A 16719-nucleotide genomic window follows, 5' to 3' on the forward strand; every position below is an offset into this window, starting at 1 on the left:
ATCCCTAGGAGTGGCAGTTGATCGCTATGCAAATGGGACAAATGGTAATAAATGTTGCATTATCACATAAGGATATAATATGACATATAACATAACAATAAATATAATACAATCACATAAGGCTCCAATCATGTGCACATGATTGCTACAGGATGCTGCTGCATGTTAGTTGTGTAGCTTACTCTAGAAGAACCATTTGTTCTATCAGTTTAGTGATCACTTGCTCCCCTCCCCCAGCAATAAATAACCAATAATTTCAGTAACATGACAGAGCTTCTGAAAATTTCCTCTGTAGCCCCCACCCCCTCTAAATTAGGTGACTGCCAGCAGGAGGAGGGTAACTATCACAGCAGCGAAAGATTAAAATCTCAGAATTCAAATACCATGTAGTTTAGCCCTTCCTGACCGCTGATATAACTCACTGCGAGGCCAAATATAACCCACAGAGGGCGTCACTGCTCAACACAGAGCCTGCATATGTAATGAGCACATATGGCTGCCCCAAGCACATAAAGTGTGTGTAATAAATATATATAAAATATTGGGACGCCTGCCTATACACGCACATGAGCTTTAATGGCATCTCAGTTCATAGGGTTCAATATTGAGTTGGCCCACCCTTTGCAGCTTCAACTCTTCTAGGAAGGCTGTCCACAAGGTTTAGGAGTGTGGCTATGGGAAAAAAAATAAAGAAAGAATTATATATGCACTCACAGTATATCCTCAGTCTGTGACCTTGGATGTTGTTCAACCCAACAAAAAAAAAAAAACACTATAGACATCTAGTGGTAAAAAATAAGTACTGCGGGGAGGGGGACGGACCTCTAGAATGATGTGAGTGCTATAGCCTGAATTGCATTTATTTTTATTTTTTTTTAATAAAGGATTCTTCTAATGTTCAGTCAAGCAAACGGAGCCAATGGTTGGATAGCTACGACGCAAAATAGTGTACAGGCCGGAAAGACATACATAACCAAGGCTCAACGCCTGCCTGAATTGCATTTTTAAAACTTGCAGGGGGTGATTCTCATTTAAAAAAAAAAAAAAATGCGTTGGGTTTTATTACACCGCGTTAAGATTACTTACATTAGGCTGATCATTTACACATACTCCCCTCTTTTAAAACGGACTGTAAAAGCACTATACTTTTCTCTTAAAGGAGTTGTAAAGGCAGAAGTTTTTTATCTGAATGCATTCTATGTATTAACCACTTAGACTAGCCTTGGTTTGAGATTTTGGTGTTTACAAGTTTAAAACAGTTTTTTTTTTTTTTGCTAGAAAATTACTTAGAACCCCCAAACATTATAATTGTTTTACCCTAGAGAATAAAATGGCGGTCATTGCAATACTTTTTTTTTTCACACTGTATTTGCGCAGCGGTCTTACAAGCACACTTTTATTGGAAAAAAATTCACTTTTTTAAAATAAAATTAAAAAATAAGACAACAGGAAAGTTAGCCCAATTTTTTTTATATTTGAAAGAATGTTACACCGAGTAAATTGATACCCAACATGTCCCAATTCTAACCTGCGCCCGCTCGTGGAATGGTGTTAAACTTTTACCCTTACAAATCTCCATTGCATTTTTTGAGTTACAGAGGAGGTCTGTGGCTAGAAATATTGCTCTTGCTCTAACTATTGCGGCAATACCTCACATATGTGGTTTCACCACCGTTTTCATATGCGGCGCTACTCACACATGCGTTCACTGCTGCAGGCAAGCTCATCGGGACAGGGTTTAAAAAAAAAAAAAAAAAAAAGTCTTATTTATTTTACTTGATTTTATTAATTTTTTCAAAAAAAATAATAATTTGGGTCACTTTTATTCCTATTACAAGGAATAGGAAAAAGCATGGCAAGTTCTCTTAAATATGAGATCTGGGGACAAAAAGACCTCAGATCTCACATTTGGACAAAAAAAAAAAATTGTCATTTGAAAAAATGTGCCTTTAAGAGCTATGGGAGGAAGTGACGTCACTTCCACCTTGCTATGGTATGGAGACGGGTGGAGGCCATCTTCCCCTCACTCGTCTCTATACCCGGGCACAGAGAGGACCTGATCGCCTCCGCCACTGCCGACGGCTCCGGTAAGCGGCAGGAGGGGGCCCCTCTCCCGCCGCCGATAACGGCGATCTCGCGGTGAATTCGCTGCAGAGACCACCATCCTCGTAAACATGACCGGCTCTTGAAGAGATGGACATCTTGGTTGTGGCAGCAGCTGCTGCTGTTGTTACCGAGATATCCATCTTCAAAGTGCTGAAGTATATGTACAGCCGCCCCAGAACTCCCCTAATTACTTACCTGAGCCCCTTTCTTTCCAGCAATGTCTATGAGTGTTTTAGCTGTCCCAGACACTCCTGATTGGCTGAGACACAGTAGCATCACCACTGGCTCCTGCAACTGTCAATCAAAATCAGTCAGCCAATCAGGAAAGCGAGGAGGCAGGGCTCCATGTCTGAATGAATATACGGAGCTCTAACTCGGCTCGGGTGCCCCCATAGTAAGCTGCTGGCTGAGGGGGCACTAGATAGGAGGGAGGGGCCAGGAGAGCAGAAGCAAAACCAGCTGCACAGACGAGGTAAGTATAATTTTTTTTGTTTTTAAATAACAAAGAGCCTTTACAATCACTTTACGGACTGCCGAGTTCAGAGCAGTCAGCTTTATAAAGCGCTTCTATTGTTGTCAAACAAATCAGATTTGGAATGCGTGTGGAGACCAGAGACGTGAAATCACTTTGCAAAACTACTGGGAAGGAAGAACTGTAAAATGATCGGAGTATCCCTTTAATTCAGCTGGTATATAAGGCTTGCTGGGACGCTCTGATTGGACAACCATGAACCTCTACATTTACCCAATGTATCAGGTCTCCCAGAGAGGCATAGGAAGCACAAGCTGGTTTTAGAAGGGAAAGTACATATTAATGATTTTGGTAACTAGTCACCCAAAATAGCCACAGAAAACTAACATAAAAAATAAAAAACAAAACAAAATTGAATACACAGAAAAAGAACATGAAAAATACATAAAAATACATACATAAAAAAACAAAAAACAAACAAATTAAATACACAGAAATAAGAGGGATGTGAATGTAAAAAAGAAGAAAGACACTTTCAGAAGAAAAACCTCAAAGCCCACAGTGGCCCTGCCATCGTTTGTCAAAAATGCTCAACATGCCACCCTTGTGTATTTGCATATATATAGTATATACTGTATAAATATATTATCATCCTATCCAAGCACAGATGCCTGCCATTTATGAGCCAGAATACAGGACAAAGCAGCAGCACATACTGCACTGGAACGCTTCGAAAATGCGTATGTAGAAAAGCATCCATACTACATTTTTAAGGTGAGAACTGCCCCTTATATTGGCTTTTTAAAATTTTCAAATGCAGCAATTTGGAAATTGAATGAAAGGTTTAGCACTGTTTAACACTTAAAATAATGCATTTTATTTAAAATGATATAGATCAGACCAAAATGAGGGACAACTGTGGAGGAAAGAGGGACAGAGGGACTTTGTTCTAAATCAGGGACAGTTGGGTGCTATCCCATGGTAAGCATATCAGTACAGAATACTATAGGATTTGATAGCATATAGTATATGAGGTTCCCAATCTATGGATTTTCTTCATATTTATTTGCAAAAATCACAAAGTAGCCTGATGGTGCTGGCCTCCTACTGCTGTCAGGCTCCATAGCAGTTGGGTCTGCTGTGGATATACTTACAACCTTGTCTGTATGCAAAGCTCTATGCTTTATACAGAGCCCTGCCCTATACACAAAAGGTGCATGGAGTATGCAGTGGCGTATCTAATGTGCAGGTGGTGCAGAGAGAAGGGCAGCTGCCAGCCAGATATACTAGTTCTGGTGGAATTCCCTTGGCCTGTGGCCATCATCCATGATTCAGGAGCAGGAGAGCCAAGCCTGGCTTTGTTACAGCTAGGGGTTGTCTCCCCATGCAGTGTCAGTGACAAGCTCGGCTCTCTGCCTCCACTGCCAATGATAGAGCTGGCCTAATACCAGGGGGGGGGGGGGGGGGGCAGCACCGTCTGTGAGGTTAACCCTACCACCACAACAGTGTGACATGAAACCACACAACGCATCTATGGGGCTAAACAGTGACAATGTGCAAATCCAGCCATAGGACAAAGCCTGCACTCCAACTGGACTTCTAAGATGACCAGCTACTGGAGTCTCATATCGGAAACACCAATGGACTTCTAAGATGACCAGTTACTAAAAACCCATATCAGGAACACCAATGAACTTCTAAGATGACCAGTTACTGATGTCCCATATCAGGAACAGCAATGATCTTCTAAGATGACTGGTGTTCCTGATATGGGTTTTTAGTAACCAGTCATCTTAGAAGTTCATTGGTGTTCCTGATATAACTTTTTAGTGAACTTCTAAGATGACCAGTTATTGATGTCCCATATCAGGAACACCAATGAACTTCTAAGATGACCAGTTATTGATGTCCCATATCAGGAACACCAATGAACTTCTAAGATGACCGGCTACTGAAGTCCCATATCGTCGGAAACACCAATGAATATCTAAGATGACCGGTTACTGAAGTGCCAAATCAGGAACACTAATGTTTCCAGGGTACACAGATCCCCTTCCTTAAGGTAACAGACCCAGATAGTATATTAATGAGTGCTCACCAAAACATGGAAATGGGGGGGAAGAGAGACTCTTGAGACAACCTTAGGCAAAATTTAAAAAAAAAAAAAAAAAAACTAGAAGCATTCAAGTATTAAGGCCTCTTTCACATTCACAATTCCTGCAGCTGCCCTGAAAAGTGATCCATGGTGCTTTGCACATCAGAGGTAGCTTGTTTACATTCAGGAGGCGAAACTTTTCCCTCCTGAATGGCTATTTTGTTTCCAGTTGAAGGGAGATTTTGCATTGAAAAAACTGCACCACAAGCTACAGCATCATTGACTTCAATGGAGGAGTTTGACTGAGATGACTGCGGCATGTGCCATGACAGGCTTTAGGTGGGCAGTTGGGGAGTGGTAAAAATGCAGATCAACCACCTATTTTTAGGCATCATGCCCATGAACCTTACAAACACTTGCAATGGTCAATAAACGCATTTGCTTCCCTAAGCAGCCTTATGGCACTTTGATAAATGATTACTTTATTTTCCGATCAATCTCTTCCGATAGGAAGTATCGATCTATAGTCGACAACCCATTCAATTGGTATGCCACGTGCAAAGGAAGTAGATGTTGATCAATAGTTAAGATACTGTCGTAACTTGCAATCCTACATTATCGATCACATCTGTGCTACGATCGTGTACATTGTGTGTTTAGTTCCTGAAATCTTCTGTAGGTGCTCCCATAATACAGAGGGAGATGGAGATGATAAACCTAAAGCAGGAATCAGATTGTAACGTGCGTGGTGATCTAGGAGGGGTGGAAGGAAACAGTGCAGCACTGCTATAGGAGGAGCAAGCATGGCTTAGATAGGAAGCAGCAGATGGCATGTTGGTCACACAAAAGTACAATCTGATTGTACAATCTGCTGCAGATTTAAAGTGCTCCTAAACCCAGGACCCTGCATTCAATATATCTGGTCTCCCACAGTGCACATAACATGGAAATGTAATTATTTTAGTAAATGTAAACTGCTAAATACCTTCTTATCATCAGTACAGTATATAAGTGTATATGTGATTTCTATCAGTGTCACAAGACTGTTATATACTGAGTCATTCTCCTCTGACTGTCCTATGAGGCTGCTTGAGCCCTGACCCTCTGTTTTGACAGGGCCGTTTGGCCCTGTGCTAATCACATGCACCCTTCCAAAACAAAACAAAAAAAAAAACACTATCTAGCGATACACACCAAACTGAGCATGTGCAGAGTGCCACCTAAGGCTCTGTTCTTTCAGGAGATGGATTGGGGACTGTGGAAGAAGGGGAGGATCAGAGAAGACAGGATCAAACAGCCTTTTTACACAATGCAGAGGATTAACCACTTAGGTTCCACAGTGAGTATAACAAGCATGCTTTACTACATATACAGACTGATTTTACTGTCATGGGTTTAGTAACACTAAAAATAACTATAGAGTGCGAGAGCCTACTAGACTGGATATGGATTTAACAGATTGTTTAGGTAGACTCTTGCACATGTTGTAAAGACTGTACAATCAGATTGTAACATGTGTGGCTAGCTTAAACTCACCGCACATGTCACAATCTGATTGTCCAATTTCCTTTAGATCAACCAATAAGAACGTAGTGCAAGGGCCTACCTGATTGGAAACATGTTAGGATTAATTCACTAGGACCCCCTATTACATAGTTATAATTGGTAAATCTAAGATAGATTGTACAGGGGTTGTACATTCAGATTGGAACATGTATAGTGATCCTTAAGCCAGGTACACACAGGCTAAAATTCAGCTGGTTCAGAGAGAATAGGCAACTTTTGGTCTGTGTATACAGGTGTCTGTCAATAGCAGGGAGCGCTGGTCGGTGTATTCTGGGTGGTGTTGAGTCCCCCCTATCAGAGTACAATGTCTCTGCGGGAGAGATCCCTGCACCAACATCCCTTGTGTTGATGTGGTGATCTGTCAGTTTTTTTCATTCAACTTGCTGGTTGAACAAAAAATAAATAAACCTGTATGTGTGTGTGTACCAAGCTTAAGAGAGAAGGCAGGGGATGGCACAGCTATAGATAGCGATACACTATAAAATCTGATTGTACAATCTCCTTTAAATTTAACAAAAATATGCAAAATAAGGAAAATCCTAAACAATCCATTCTTTTATATCAAATGATGCAGGCCCTTGCATTATATAGTTGACAGTAGATCTAAAGGAAATTGTACAATCAGATTGTATAGCGTATGATCAGTTTAAGGGAGGAGACAGTGCAAGAAGAGATAAGGGATGGCACTGCTAACAGGGGTGGCAGGGCCACAGCATGGTTAAAGTTGCCCGCACATGCTACACTTTGACTGTATAATTTCCTCCAAATGTATTATTATTATTATAATGCAGCACAGGATCTATCCTACGTGTTTTGACAGAATGACATGGATTGTTTAGAGCCCTCACACTGCAAGGTTGGTAACTATGAAGAGATTGTACAGTCAAGATTGTAATGTGTGTGACCAGTTTAGCAAAGCAGATGAGACATATGAAAAGAGACAGCGGCATAGGATCGCAGTGGTAGTGGATACAGAAAGGAGACTGCAGCAGATTACACAAGCACGAGACAATCACCACAGGGAAAACAGACAGCTGCAGACTTTACAAATAACAGGATTGTAGGAAGGGAGAGCAGAGAGGGAGGACAGAGATCCACAGGAGAGAAGAGAGCGAGATCACACAGAGAAGAGACAGCAGACAGAGCCAGAGAGAGACACCACAAATCATACAGAGTGTAGAATATACAGGGACAGGTAAGAGACAGCAGGGTCAGGATTACAGGTAAGAGACAGCAGGGCCAGGATTATATACACAGGTAAGAGACAGCAGGGCCAGGACTATATACACAGGTAAGAGACAGCAGGGCCAGGACTATATACACAGGTAAGAGACAGCAAGGCTAGGATTATATACACAGGTAAGAGACAGCAGGGCCAGGATTCTATATAGGTAAGAGACAGCAGGGCCAGGATTCTATATAGGTAAGAGACAGCAGGGCCAGGGTTATATATACACAGGTAAGAGACAGCAGGGCCAGGGTTATATATACACAGGTAAGAGACAGCAGGGCCAGGGTTATATATACACAGGTAAGAGACAGCAGGGCCAGGATTATATACAGGTAAGAGACAGCAGGGCCAGGACTATATACACAGGTAAGAGACAGCAGGGCCAGGATTATATACAGGTAAGAGACAGCAGGGCCAGGACTATATACACAGGTAAGAGACAGCAAGGCTAGGACTATATACACAGGTAAGAGACAGCAGGGCCAGGATTCTATATAGGTAAGAGACAGCAGGGCCAGGATTCTATATAGGTAAGAGACAGCAGGGCCAGGGTTATATATACACAGGTAAGAGACAGCAGGGCCAGGGTTATATATACACAGGTAAGAGACAGCAGGGCCAGGGTTATATATACACACAGGTAAGAGACAGCAGGGCCAGGGTTATATATATACAGGTAAGAGACAGCAGGGCCAGGATTATATACAGATAAGAGACAGCAGGGCCAGGATTATATACAGGTAAGAGACAGCAGGGCCAGGATTATATACAGGTAAGAGACAGCAGGGCCAGGATTATATACAGGTAAGAGACAGCAGGGTCAGGATTATATACACAGGTAAGAGACATCAGGGCCAGGATTATATAAAGGTAAGGGACAGCAGGGCCAAGATTATATAAAGGTAAGAGACAGCAGGGCCAGGACTGTATACAGGTAAGAGACAGCAGGGCCAGGATTATATATATAGGTAAGAGACTGGATTATATATATAGTTAAGAGACAGCAGGGCCAGGACTGTATACAGGTAAGAGACAGCCAAAAATGAGTTCAGCAAACAGAAATGAAGGTATAGCTGTGATGCTGGCATACAAGGACAGTCCATTTCCATGTAAGAGACGGCTAGGAAAGCATTGGAGTGTATTGGAATTAATAAGTAAAGGGAATGAAGCTGGCTGCACCTAAAGAGACAGATAAGAGACAGTTGGCACAGAAAATCACACCAACTGCAAATGAGGAGACAGATAAGAGACGGATGGCAGAGGAAATCTAAGTAAGCAGCAGATGGTATACAGAGAAAGCAGAGAGCACCATATACAGGTAAGGGAGAGGAGAGGGTCTTATACAATGATATAGAAATTGAATAGAGCACAGCAGAACAAGGCAGGTAAGAGACCGCCAGTACAGTAAAAGTAAGAGAAAGACAGCAGAGAGCAACTCACACAGCTAAGAGACTGCAAGGGTAAAGAAGAGAGGAACACCTCAAGCAAAGCACAGCCAGTATAGGATTACAATGCAGAACAGTATACAGGTAAGAGATAGCAGGGATGGAGAGGAGAGCACACACATAGGTAAAAGACAGCAGAGATATATTAGCAAAGAACACATTAATGTAAGGGTGGAGTCAAGAACACGGCATGCAGGTAACAAAAAGATGCCAAGGATAAAAGTAGTGAGCAGCATTCAGGTAAGAGACAACAGGTATGGAGTAGAGAGCAGTATTTAGGTACTAGACAGCAAGGGTGGAGTAGAGAGCAGCATTCAGGTATGAGATAGCAGGGGTAGAGTAGAGAGCAGCATACGAGTACGAGACAGCAGTACTCAGGTACCAGACAGCATGGATGGAGTAAAGAGAAGCGTTCAGGTATGAGACAGCAGGGATGGAGTAGAGATCAGTGTTCAGGTATGAGAGAGCCGGGTTGGAGTAGAGATCAGTGTTCAGGTATGAGAGAGCCGGGATGGAGTAGAGATCAGTGTTCAGGTATGAGAGAGCCGGGATGGAGTAGAGATCAGTGTTCAGGTATGAGACAGCAGGGATGGAGTAGAGATCAGTGTTCAGGTATGAGAGAGCCGGGATGGAGTAGAGATCAGTGTTCAGGTATGAGACAGCAGGGATGGAGTAGAGATCAGTGTTCAGGTATGAGACAGCAGGGATGGAGTAGAGATCAGTGTTCAGGTATGAGAGAGCCGGGATGGAGTAGAGAGCAGTGTTCAGGTATGAGACAGCAGGGATGGAGTAGAGATCAGTGTTCAGGTATGAGAGAGCCGGGATGGAGTAGAGAGCAGTGTTCAGGTATGAGAGAGCCGGGATGGAGTAGAGATCAGTGTTCAGGTATGAGAGAGCCGGGATGGAGTAGAGATCAGTGTTCAGGTATGAGAGAGCCGGGATGGAGTAGAGATCAGTGTTCAGGTATGAGAGAGCAGGGATGGAGTAGAGATCAGTGTTCAGGTATGAGACAGCCGGGATGGAGTAGAGAGCAGTGTTCAGGTATGAGACAGCAGGGATTGAGTAGAGATCAGTGTTCAGGTATGAGACAGCCGGGATGGAGTAGAGAGCAATGTTCAGGGCCGGTGCTACTACTAGGCAAACTAGGCAGTTGCCTAGGGTGCCATGCTGCCTAGGGCGCCTGGTCACTGGTAACTAAATCTCAGCATCAGCCGCCGCTCTGTTCGCACATAGTGTCAGATGTGCAGCGTTGGAGGACTGTGTCTGTGTGCCGACTCACAAATGAATGGAAGCAAGCAAACATTAATTGATGAGTACTGGTGAGGCTGCATTTGATGGGCGGTTCATTAAAAAGGTGGGGTTTACATGGGCAGGGAAAAGGGGGCAATGGGGGGTGCCAAAATGAGGTTTTTGCCTAGGGTGTCAAAAAGCCGCATTCAAGTATCAGACAGCAGGGATGAGTAGGGAGAAGAGATGGAGTAGAGAGCAACGTTCAGGTAGGAGACAGAAGAGATGGAGTAGAGAGCAACGTTCAGGTAGGAGACAGAAGAGATGGAGTAGAGAGCAGCGTTCAGGTAGGAGACAGAAGAGATGGAGTAGAGAGCAGCGTTCAGGTAGGAGACAGAAGAGATGCAGTAGAAAGCAGCGTTCAGGTAGGAGACAGAAGAGATGGAGTAGAAAGCAGCGTTCAGGTAGGAGACAGAAGAGATGCAGTAGAAAGCAGCGTTCAGGTAGGAGACAGAAGAGATGCAGTAGAAAGCAGCGTTCAGGTAGGAGACAGCAGGGGTGGATTAGAAAATAGCATACTCAGGTAAGAGTATGCAAAGATACAGTAGAGAGCAGGTATGTAAGTAAAGAGCAGTATTCAGGAGAGATGAATAGCCAACAGATTATGCAAGTAAGAGAGATGGCAGGGATGGGGTAGAGAAAACATACAGAAAAGAGATGATAGGGATGGAGTAGAGAGCACATATATGTAGAAGACACCAAGAATGAAGTAGACTGCATTGGAAGTAGGAGACAGCAGTAAAAGAATGAATACTATCAGATTATACAAGAAGGAGAGCTCAGGGACGGGGGAAAAAAGCTCAGGGACGGGGGGGGGGGGGGGTGAAAGCTCAGGGACGGGGGGGAAAAAAGCTCAGGGACGGGGTAGAAGCTCAGGGACGGGGTAGAAGCTCAGGGACGGGTTAGAAAACAGTGCAGGAACAGAGTAGATGCATGGAAGAGACCTCAGGGATGGAATAGAGAGCAGCACACACAGAGGTAAGTATAGAGGGATGGGTAAGTGCAGAGGGACGGGTAAGAGCAGAGGGACGGGTAAGTGCAGAGGGACGGGTAAGTGCAGAGGGACGGGTAGGTGCAGAGGGACGGGTAAGTGCAGAGGGACGGGTAAGTGCAGAGGGACGGGTAAGTGCAGAGGGACGGGTAAGTGCAGAGGGACGGGTAGGTGCAGAGGGACGGGTAAGTGCAGAGGGACGGGTAGGTGCAGAGGGACGGGTAGGTGCAGAGGGACGGGTAGGTGCAGAGGGACGGGTAGGTGCAGAGGGATGGGTAGGTGCAGTGTAGAGGGACGGGTAGGTGCAGAGGGGACGTGTAGGTGCAGAGGGACGGGCAGGTGTAGAGGGGCGGGCAGGTGCAGAGGGACAGGCAGGTGCAGAGGGACAGGCAGGTGCAGAGGGGCGGGCAGGTGCAGAGGGGCGGGCAGGTGCAGAGGGGCGGGCAGGTGCAGAGGGACGGGTAGGTGCAGAGGGGACGGGTAGGTGCAGAGGGGACGGGTAGGTGCAGAGGGGACGGGTAGGTGCAGAGGGGACGGGTAGGTGCAGAGGGGACGGGTAGGTGCAGAGGGGACGGGTAGGTGCAGAGGGGACGGGCAGGTGCAGAGGGGCAGGCAGGTGTAGAGGGGCAGGCAGGTGTAGAGGGGCAGGCAGGTGTAGAGGGACAGGCAGGTGTAGAGGGAAGGGTAGGTGCAGAGGGAAGGGTAGGTGCAGAGGGAAGGGTAGGTGCAGAGGAACAAGTAGATGTAGAGGGACAGGCAGGTGTAGAGGGATGGGTAGGTGCAGAGGGACAGATAGGTGCAGAGGGACGGGTAGGTGCAGAGGGACGGGTAGGTCACATCAGATGACAAGGTATCAGATTCTACAAGACAGAAGGTATGTCCTCCATTCCTGGAGAACATCTCACCACTGGTACCAGCTAGAAAAGCCTCATTTAAAGCCACACGCACAGTCCAGCAAGTGACAGCCAAGATGGCAGGTAAGAAAAACCAGGTCAAAGAGACGCAGCAAGTTCCCTGGCAGTGCCCTGTTGCTGATGACATTTGTCAACCTGCAACATAAGCCGGGTGTCACATGTCGGTGAGGTCACCATCGTGATAGTGCCAGTGCCCACCACTACCCACCGGGAGTCACAGATCACTTATGTTATGTGATGGCACCAAGCAGAGACATCCAATGCCCACCGTCTCCCATCACCCACATAGGCCCATTCTGCCACCACACTGCATTAACCCCCGGAGTGCCAGGCTGCCCTCACCCTACCGCAACTTTCCTCTATCTATCCTGATGGGAGATGGGGGCACTTACCGGGCTCCTCCGTTTTAGGGTGACATTTTTCCAGAGCAGGAGGTGCAGCTGGTGCAGGAAGCCCATGGTGAGGATCTGTGGGTGTCGGTGCCCCTGTGGTCGGTTTCTGATCTCTGATACCAGCTGCTCATTTATAGGGGTGAGAGGGTGATGCGATGGCCATCCAGGTTCATCTCACTCCTCGGTGTGCACAGAATCCACGTCTGCTGTATACAAAACAACAATGGATTGTGGGAAATCAGGTCTCGGGGGGAAAGCAAAGATCCCCCCAGTACCAGGCTAAGCTACAGCGCCCAGAGGTGGCACACTGACCACAAGTCCATCTAGTTCTGCGGTCTGGATAGCAATCAGCTGTGTTTTCATCTCTTGTATGCCTCCTCCTCCTCTGCTGCATTGAGTTACATTCCCTGCCAGTCTGTCTAGGCCCTGCCCACTCTTAAAGGAGCAGTCCCCTCTTTTCTGCACATACTGGAGCTCATTCATTAACCAAACTCACAGCTGCCAACTTCAAACGATGGATCCTCTCAGGATCTGAAGTCCTGTGTCTGGGATCCAAACCTAACCCAATGACATTTAGTTTGGGGAAGCAATGTGTATCAGAAATGATTGCCACAGTTCTTTTTTTTTCTTTATTATTAAAGATTTTAGAAGAATGTTAAGGGTTGGATTACACCTGAAGAGCGATCTCTGATGGATCGCATATCACAGAGCAGTGCAGGTGTGGCAGACAGACAGGAAGGCGGAAAGGCTGGTCTATTTTTATTAGGACAGCCATACAAGCTTTGTGTATAGAAAATCTGCGCCGCAAGTGTTTGGCTCGCAGTGGCGTTTCAGCCTCATTCACTTGAATGTGTCATGGTCGGCGGTGGTGGCACTGCCCATCAAGCCCAACAGCAGAGACTGTATTTGTCATGCTGCAAATCGAAAAATTGCGCCACATGTACACCCCTGTCCAGCTTCGCTTAAAGGGGGACAGGCATTATACAGTATCTCACAAAAGTAAGTACACCCCTCACAGTTTTGTAAATATTGTATTCTATCTTTTCATGTGACAACACTGAAAAAAATACACTTTGCTACAATGTAAAGTAGTGAGTGTACAGCTTGTATAACAGTGTAAATTTACTGTCCCCTCAAAATAACTCAACACACAGACATTAATGTCTAAACTGCTGACAACAAAAGTAAGTACACCCCTAAATGAAAATGTTGAAATTGGGCCCAAAGTATCAATATTTTGAGTGGCCACCATTATTTTCCAGAACTGCCTTAACCCTCTTGGGCATGGAGTTCATCAGAGCTTCACAGGTTGCCACTGGAGTCCTCTTCCACTCCTCCAAGACGACATCACGGAGTTGGTGGATGTTAGAGACCTTGTGCTCCTCCATCTTCCATGTGAGAATGCCCCACAGATTCTCAATAGGGTTTAGGTCTGGTGACATGCTTGACCAGTCCATCACTTTTACCCTCAGCTTCTTTACCAAGGCAGTGGTTGTCTTGGAGTTGTTTGGGTTTGTTATGCTGGAATACTGCCCTGCAGCCCAGTCTCTGAAGGTAGGGGATCATGCTCTGCTTTGGTATGTCACAGTACATGTTGGCATTCATGGTTCCCTCAATGAACTGTAGCTCCCCAGTGCCGGCAGCACTCATGCAGCCCCAGAACATGCTTGACTGTAGGCACACTTGTCTTTGTACTCCTCACCTGGTTGCCACCACACACGCTTGACACCATCTGAACCAAATAAGTTTATCTTGGTCTCAGACCACAGGACATGGTTCCAGTAATCCATGCCCTTCGTCTGCTTATCCTTAAACTGTTTGTGGGCTTTCTTGTGCATCATCTTTAGAGGAGGTTTCCTTCTGGGATGACAGTCATGCAGACCAATTGGATTCAGTGTGTGGCGTATGGTCTGAGCACTCACAGCTGACCCCCCACCCACCCCTTAACCTCTGCAGCATCGCTGGCAGCACTCATACGTCTATTTCCCAAAGACAACCCTCTGGATAGAACACTGAGCACATGCACTCAACTTCTTTGCTTGACCATGGCGAGGCCTGTTCTGAATGGAACCTTTCCTGTTAAACCACTGTATGGTCTTGTCCACTGTGCTGCAGCTCAGTTTTAGGGTCTTGGTAATCTTCTTATAGCCTAGGCCAGGGTTGCTCAACCAGGGTTCCTCCAAAGGTTGCTAGAGGTTCCTTGAGCAAGGAGCAATTTCTGCCTGTCTGATAGGTCCCACTGTCACCATTGATCTTTTAAGCTATCTGTAAGGAGTTCCTTCTTCCCAATGACCGCAAGTGTAAGGGGCATTCTTCCCACTGACCATTACACTAATCAAGAGTTGTAGCTATAGTCATTTTTAGCAGGGGTTCCCTGAGACCGGAAAATTATTTCAAGGGTTCCTCTGTGTTGAAAAGGTTGAGAGAGGCTAGCCTAGGCCATCTTTATTTAGAGCAACAATTCTTTTTTTTTTGAGATTCTCAGAGAGTTCTTTGCCATGAGGTGCCATGTTGAATTTCCAGTGACCAGTATGAGAGAGTGAGAGCGATAACACCAAATTTAACACACCTGCTCCCCAGTCACACCTGAGACCTTGTAAGACTAACGAGTCACATGACACTGGGGGACAGTAATGATCTGCCCCGTGATGATCCGCTTGCTCAGCGGGGATCGCTCCGTTGTCCCCGCTGAGCCGGCGGCGGACAGGGCGGTCTCTGCACACTGTGCAGGGACCACCCTGTCAGCTCTCTGCTCTCCTCTATGGGGGATCGGATGAGCACAGACCGTCTGTCCGTGTTCATCCGATGCGCTCTGCAGACGGATAGAAAAATAGGATTCTCCTCCGTCTGCAGAATCGGACAGTAGCGGAGGCGGACGATAGCGGGTGTCTGCGGATGTTTATCCGCAGACACCCGCTATCCCTTAGGAAAGCATGTATGTCCGTATTTCATCCGCAAACAGATGGAGGAAATACGGACATAATGTCCGCTTGTGTGAAAGGGGCCTAAGGGGTTGTAACAATCTGCTGTGATTATGCTCAAGTGGTGTATGTGTTTTCAGGAACACCGGTCAGTCCAGACTATTTTTTTTTAAGGACGTGGCAGCCCAATTTTATTTAAACGAAACAAACTATACAGAAAGTCTTCCCTCGCAGAGGGGGTTCCGCCATCATTGTATAACAAAAAAACTTCAGCCTCCTGGCTTATTCACTCTTACATAGTCAAACTCCCTCCTGGAGCTTACTTGCTCAGCTTCGTGCTGCTTGGTCACGGACCACATCTGCCTCCTGCAGACATACACGCTCAGACTCCTAGAGACAGGGCCGTCTTTAAGGCAGGGCAAAAGGGGCAGCTGCCCTGGGCCCTGTCATTGTTGTGGGGCCCAAAGCAGCTGGCTCATACTTGCCAACTATCCCAGTTTAAATCCCCTTGTCCTTTGAAGTTTTAGTCCTGTGCTGTGTCCTGATATCTCAGTGTGAAGTGCTACTAATGCTTTGCACTATTGTTGTGTACAGATGACGCACCTGCAGACCCTGTGTTTACATGTAAATAACTGGCATTCATATGTAAATAGCAGCGTTCATATGTAAATAGCTGCATCCAGCGGCATAGATACGTAAATAAAGGTGGAATTCATATGTATATCATGCCCCTCTGCAGTGAGGAGATGATGTGCTGTAACCTCTAGCAACCAATCAGTGAGCAGTATTACTGTACAATAATTCCTAGCAACCAATCAACAAGCAGAAATCATGTGCTGTAACATCTAGCAACTAATCAGTGAGCCGTAATGTGTGCTCTAACCTATAGCAACCAGTCAGTAAGCGCTAATGATACACAGTAACCTCTGGCAACCAATCGCAATCTCTGCTTGATCTGATACAGTAAACTGATTTTAAGCCTAACTGTTAATTATTGTATGTCTCAGAGCAGGTGGAGAGCGAAATTTTATGGGGGGGGGGGGGGGGCAAGAAAATGTTTGCCCAGGGTCCAATCAATATTAAAGACGGCCCTGCCTAGAGAACACCTGTCTCTCTGTCGTGGAGCCGTCTCCACCTGAAAGCCCTCCCGACTCCTACACCAGGCCACCTGCCTGTAGGGTGGAGCTGTTCCCAAGTGTGAGCCCTGAGCGGAATACAAACCCAGCCCACAGGTGTGCAATCATCATGCCTTTCTGCAAAAACCAAGCTGAAGGTGCTAATACACACCATGACCTGGGG

At 45.8% G+C, this 16719-nt stretch overlaps 1 protein-coding gene across 1 annotated transcript in view; it reads right to left on the reverse strand.

Moving 5' to 3' along the window:
- ABCA2 (ATP binding cassette subfamily A member 2) overlaps positions 1 to 12895 on the reverse strand; it is a 278032-nt gene extending 265137 nt beyond the window's left edge. Inside the window, exon 1 of the mRNA XM_077477138.1 lies at positions 12500 to 12895. Within this exon, the coding sequence (XP_077333264.1) occupies positions 12500 to 12565 (66 nt within the window). The 5' untranslated portion in view covers positions 12566 to 12895. The remainder of the gene's footprint in view (positions 1 to 12499) is intronic.
- Between the last annotated feature and the right edge of the window lie 3824 nt (positions 12896 to 16719).

This window comes from Lithobates pipiens, unplaced genomic scaffold (genome assembly GCF_037356315.1).
Source record: "Lithobates pipiens isolate NorthernLeopardFrog02 unplaced genomic scaffold, aLitPip1_a1.2 Scaffold_1, whole genome shotgun sequence".
Taxonomy (NCBI): domain Eukaryota; kingdom Metazoa; phylum Chordata; class Amphibia; order Anura; family Ranidae; genus Lithobates; species Lithobates pipiens.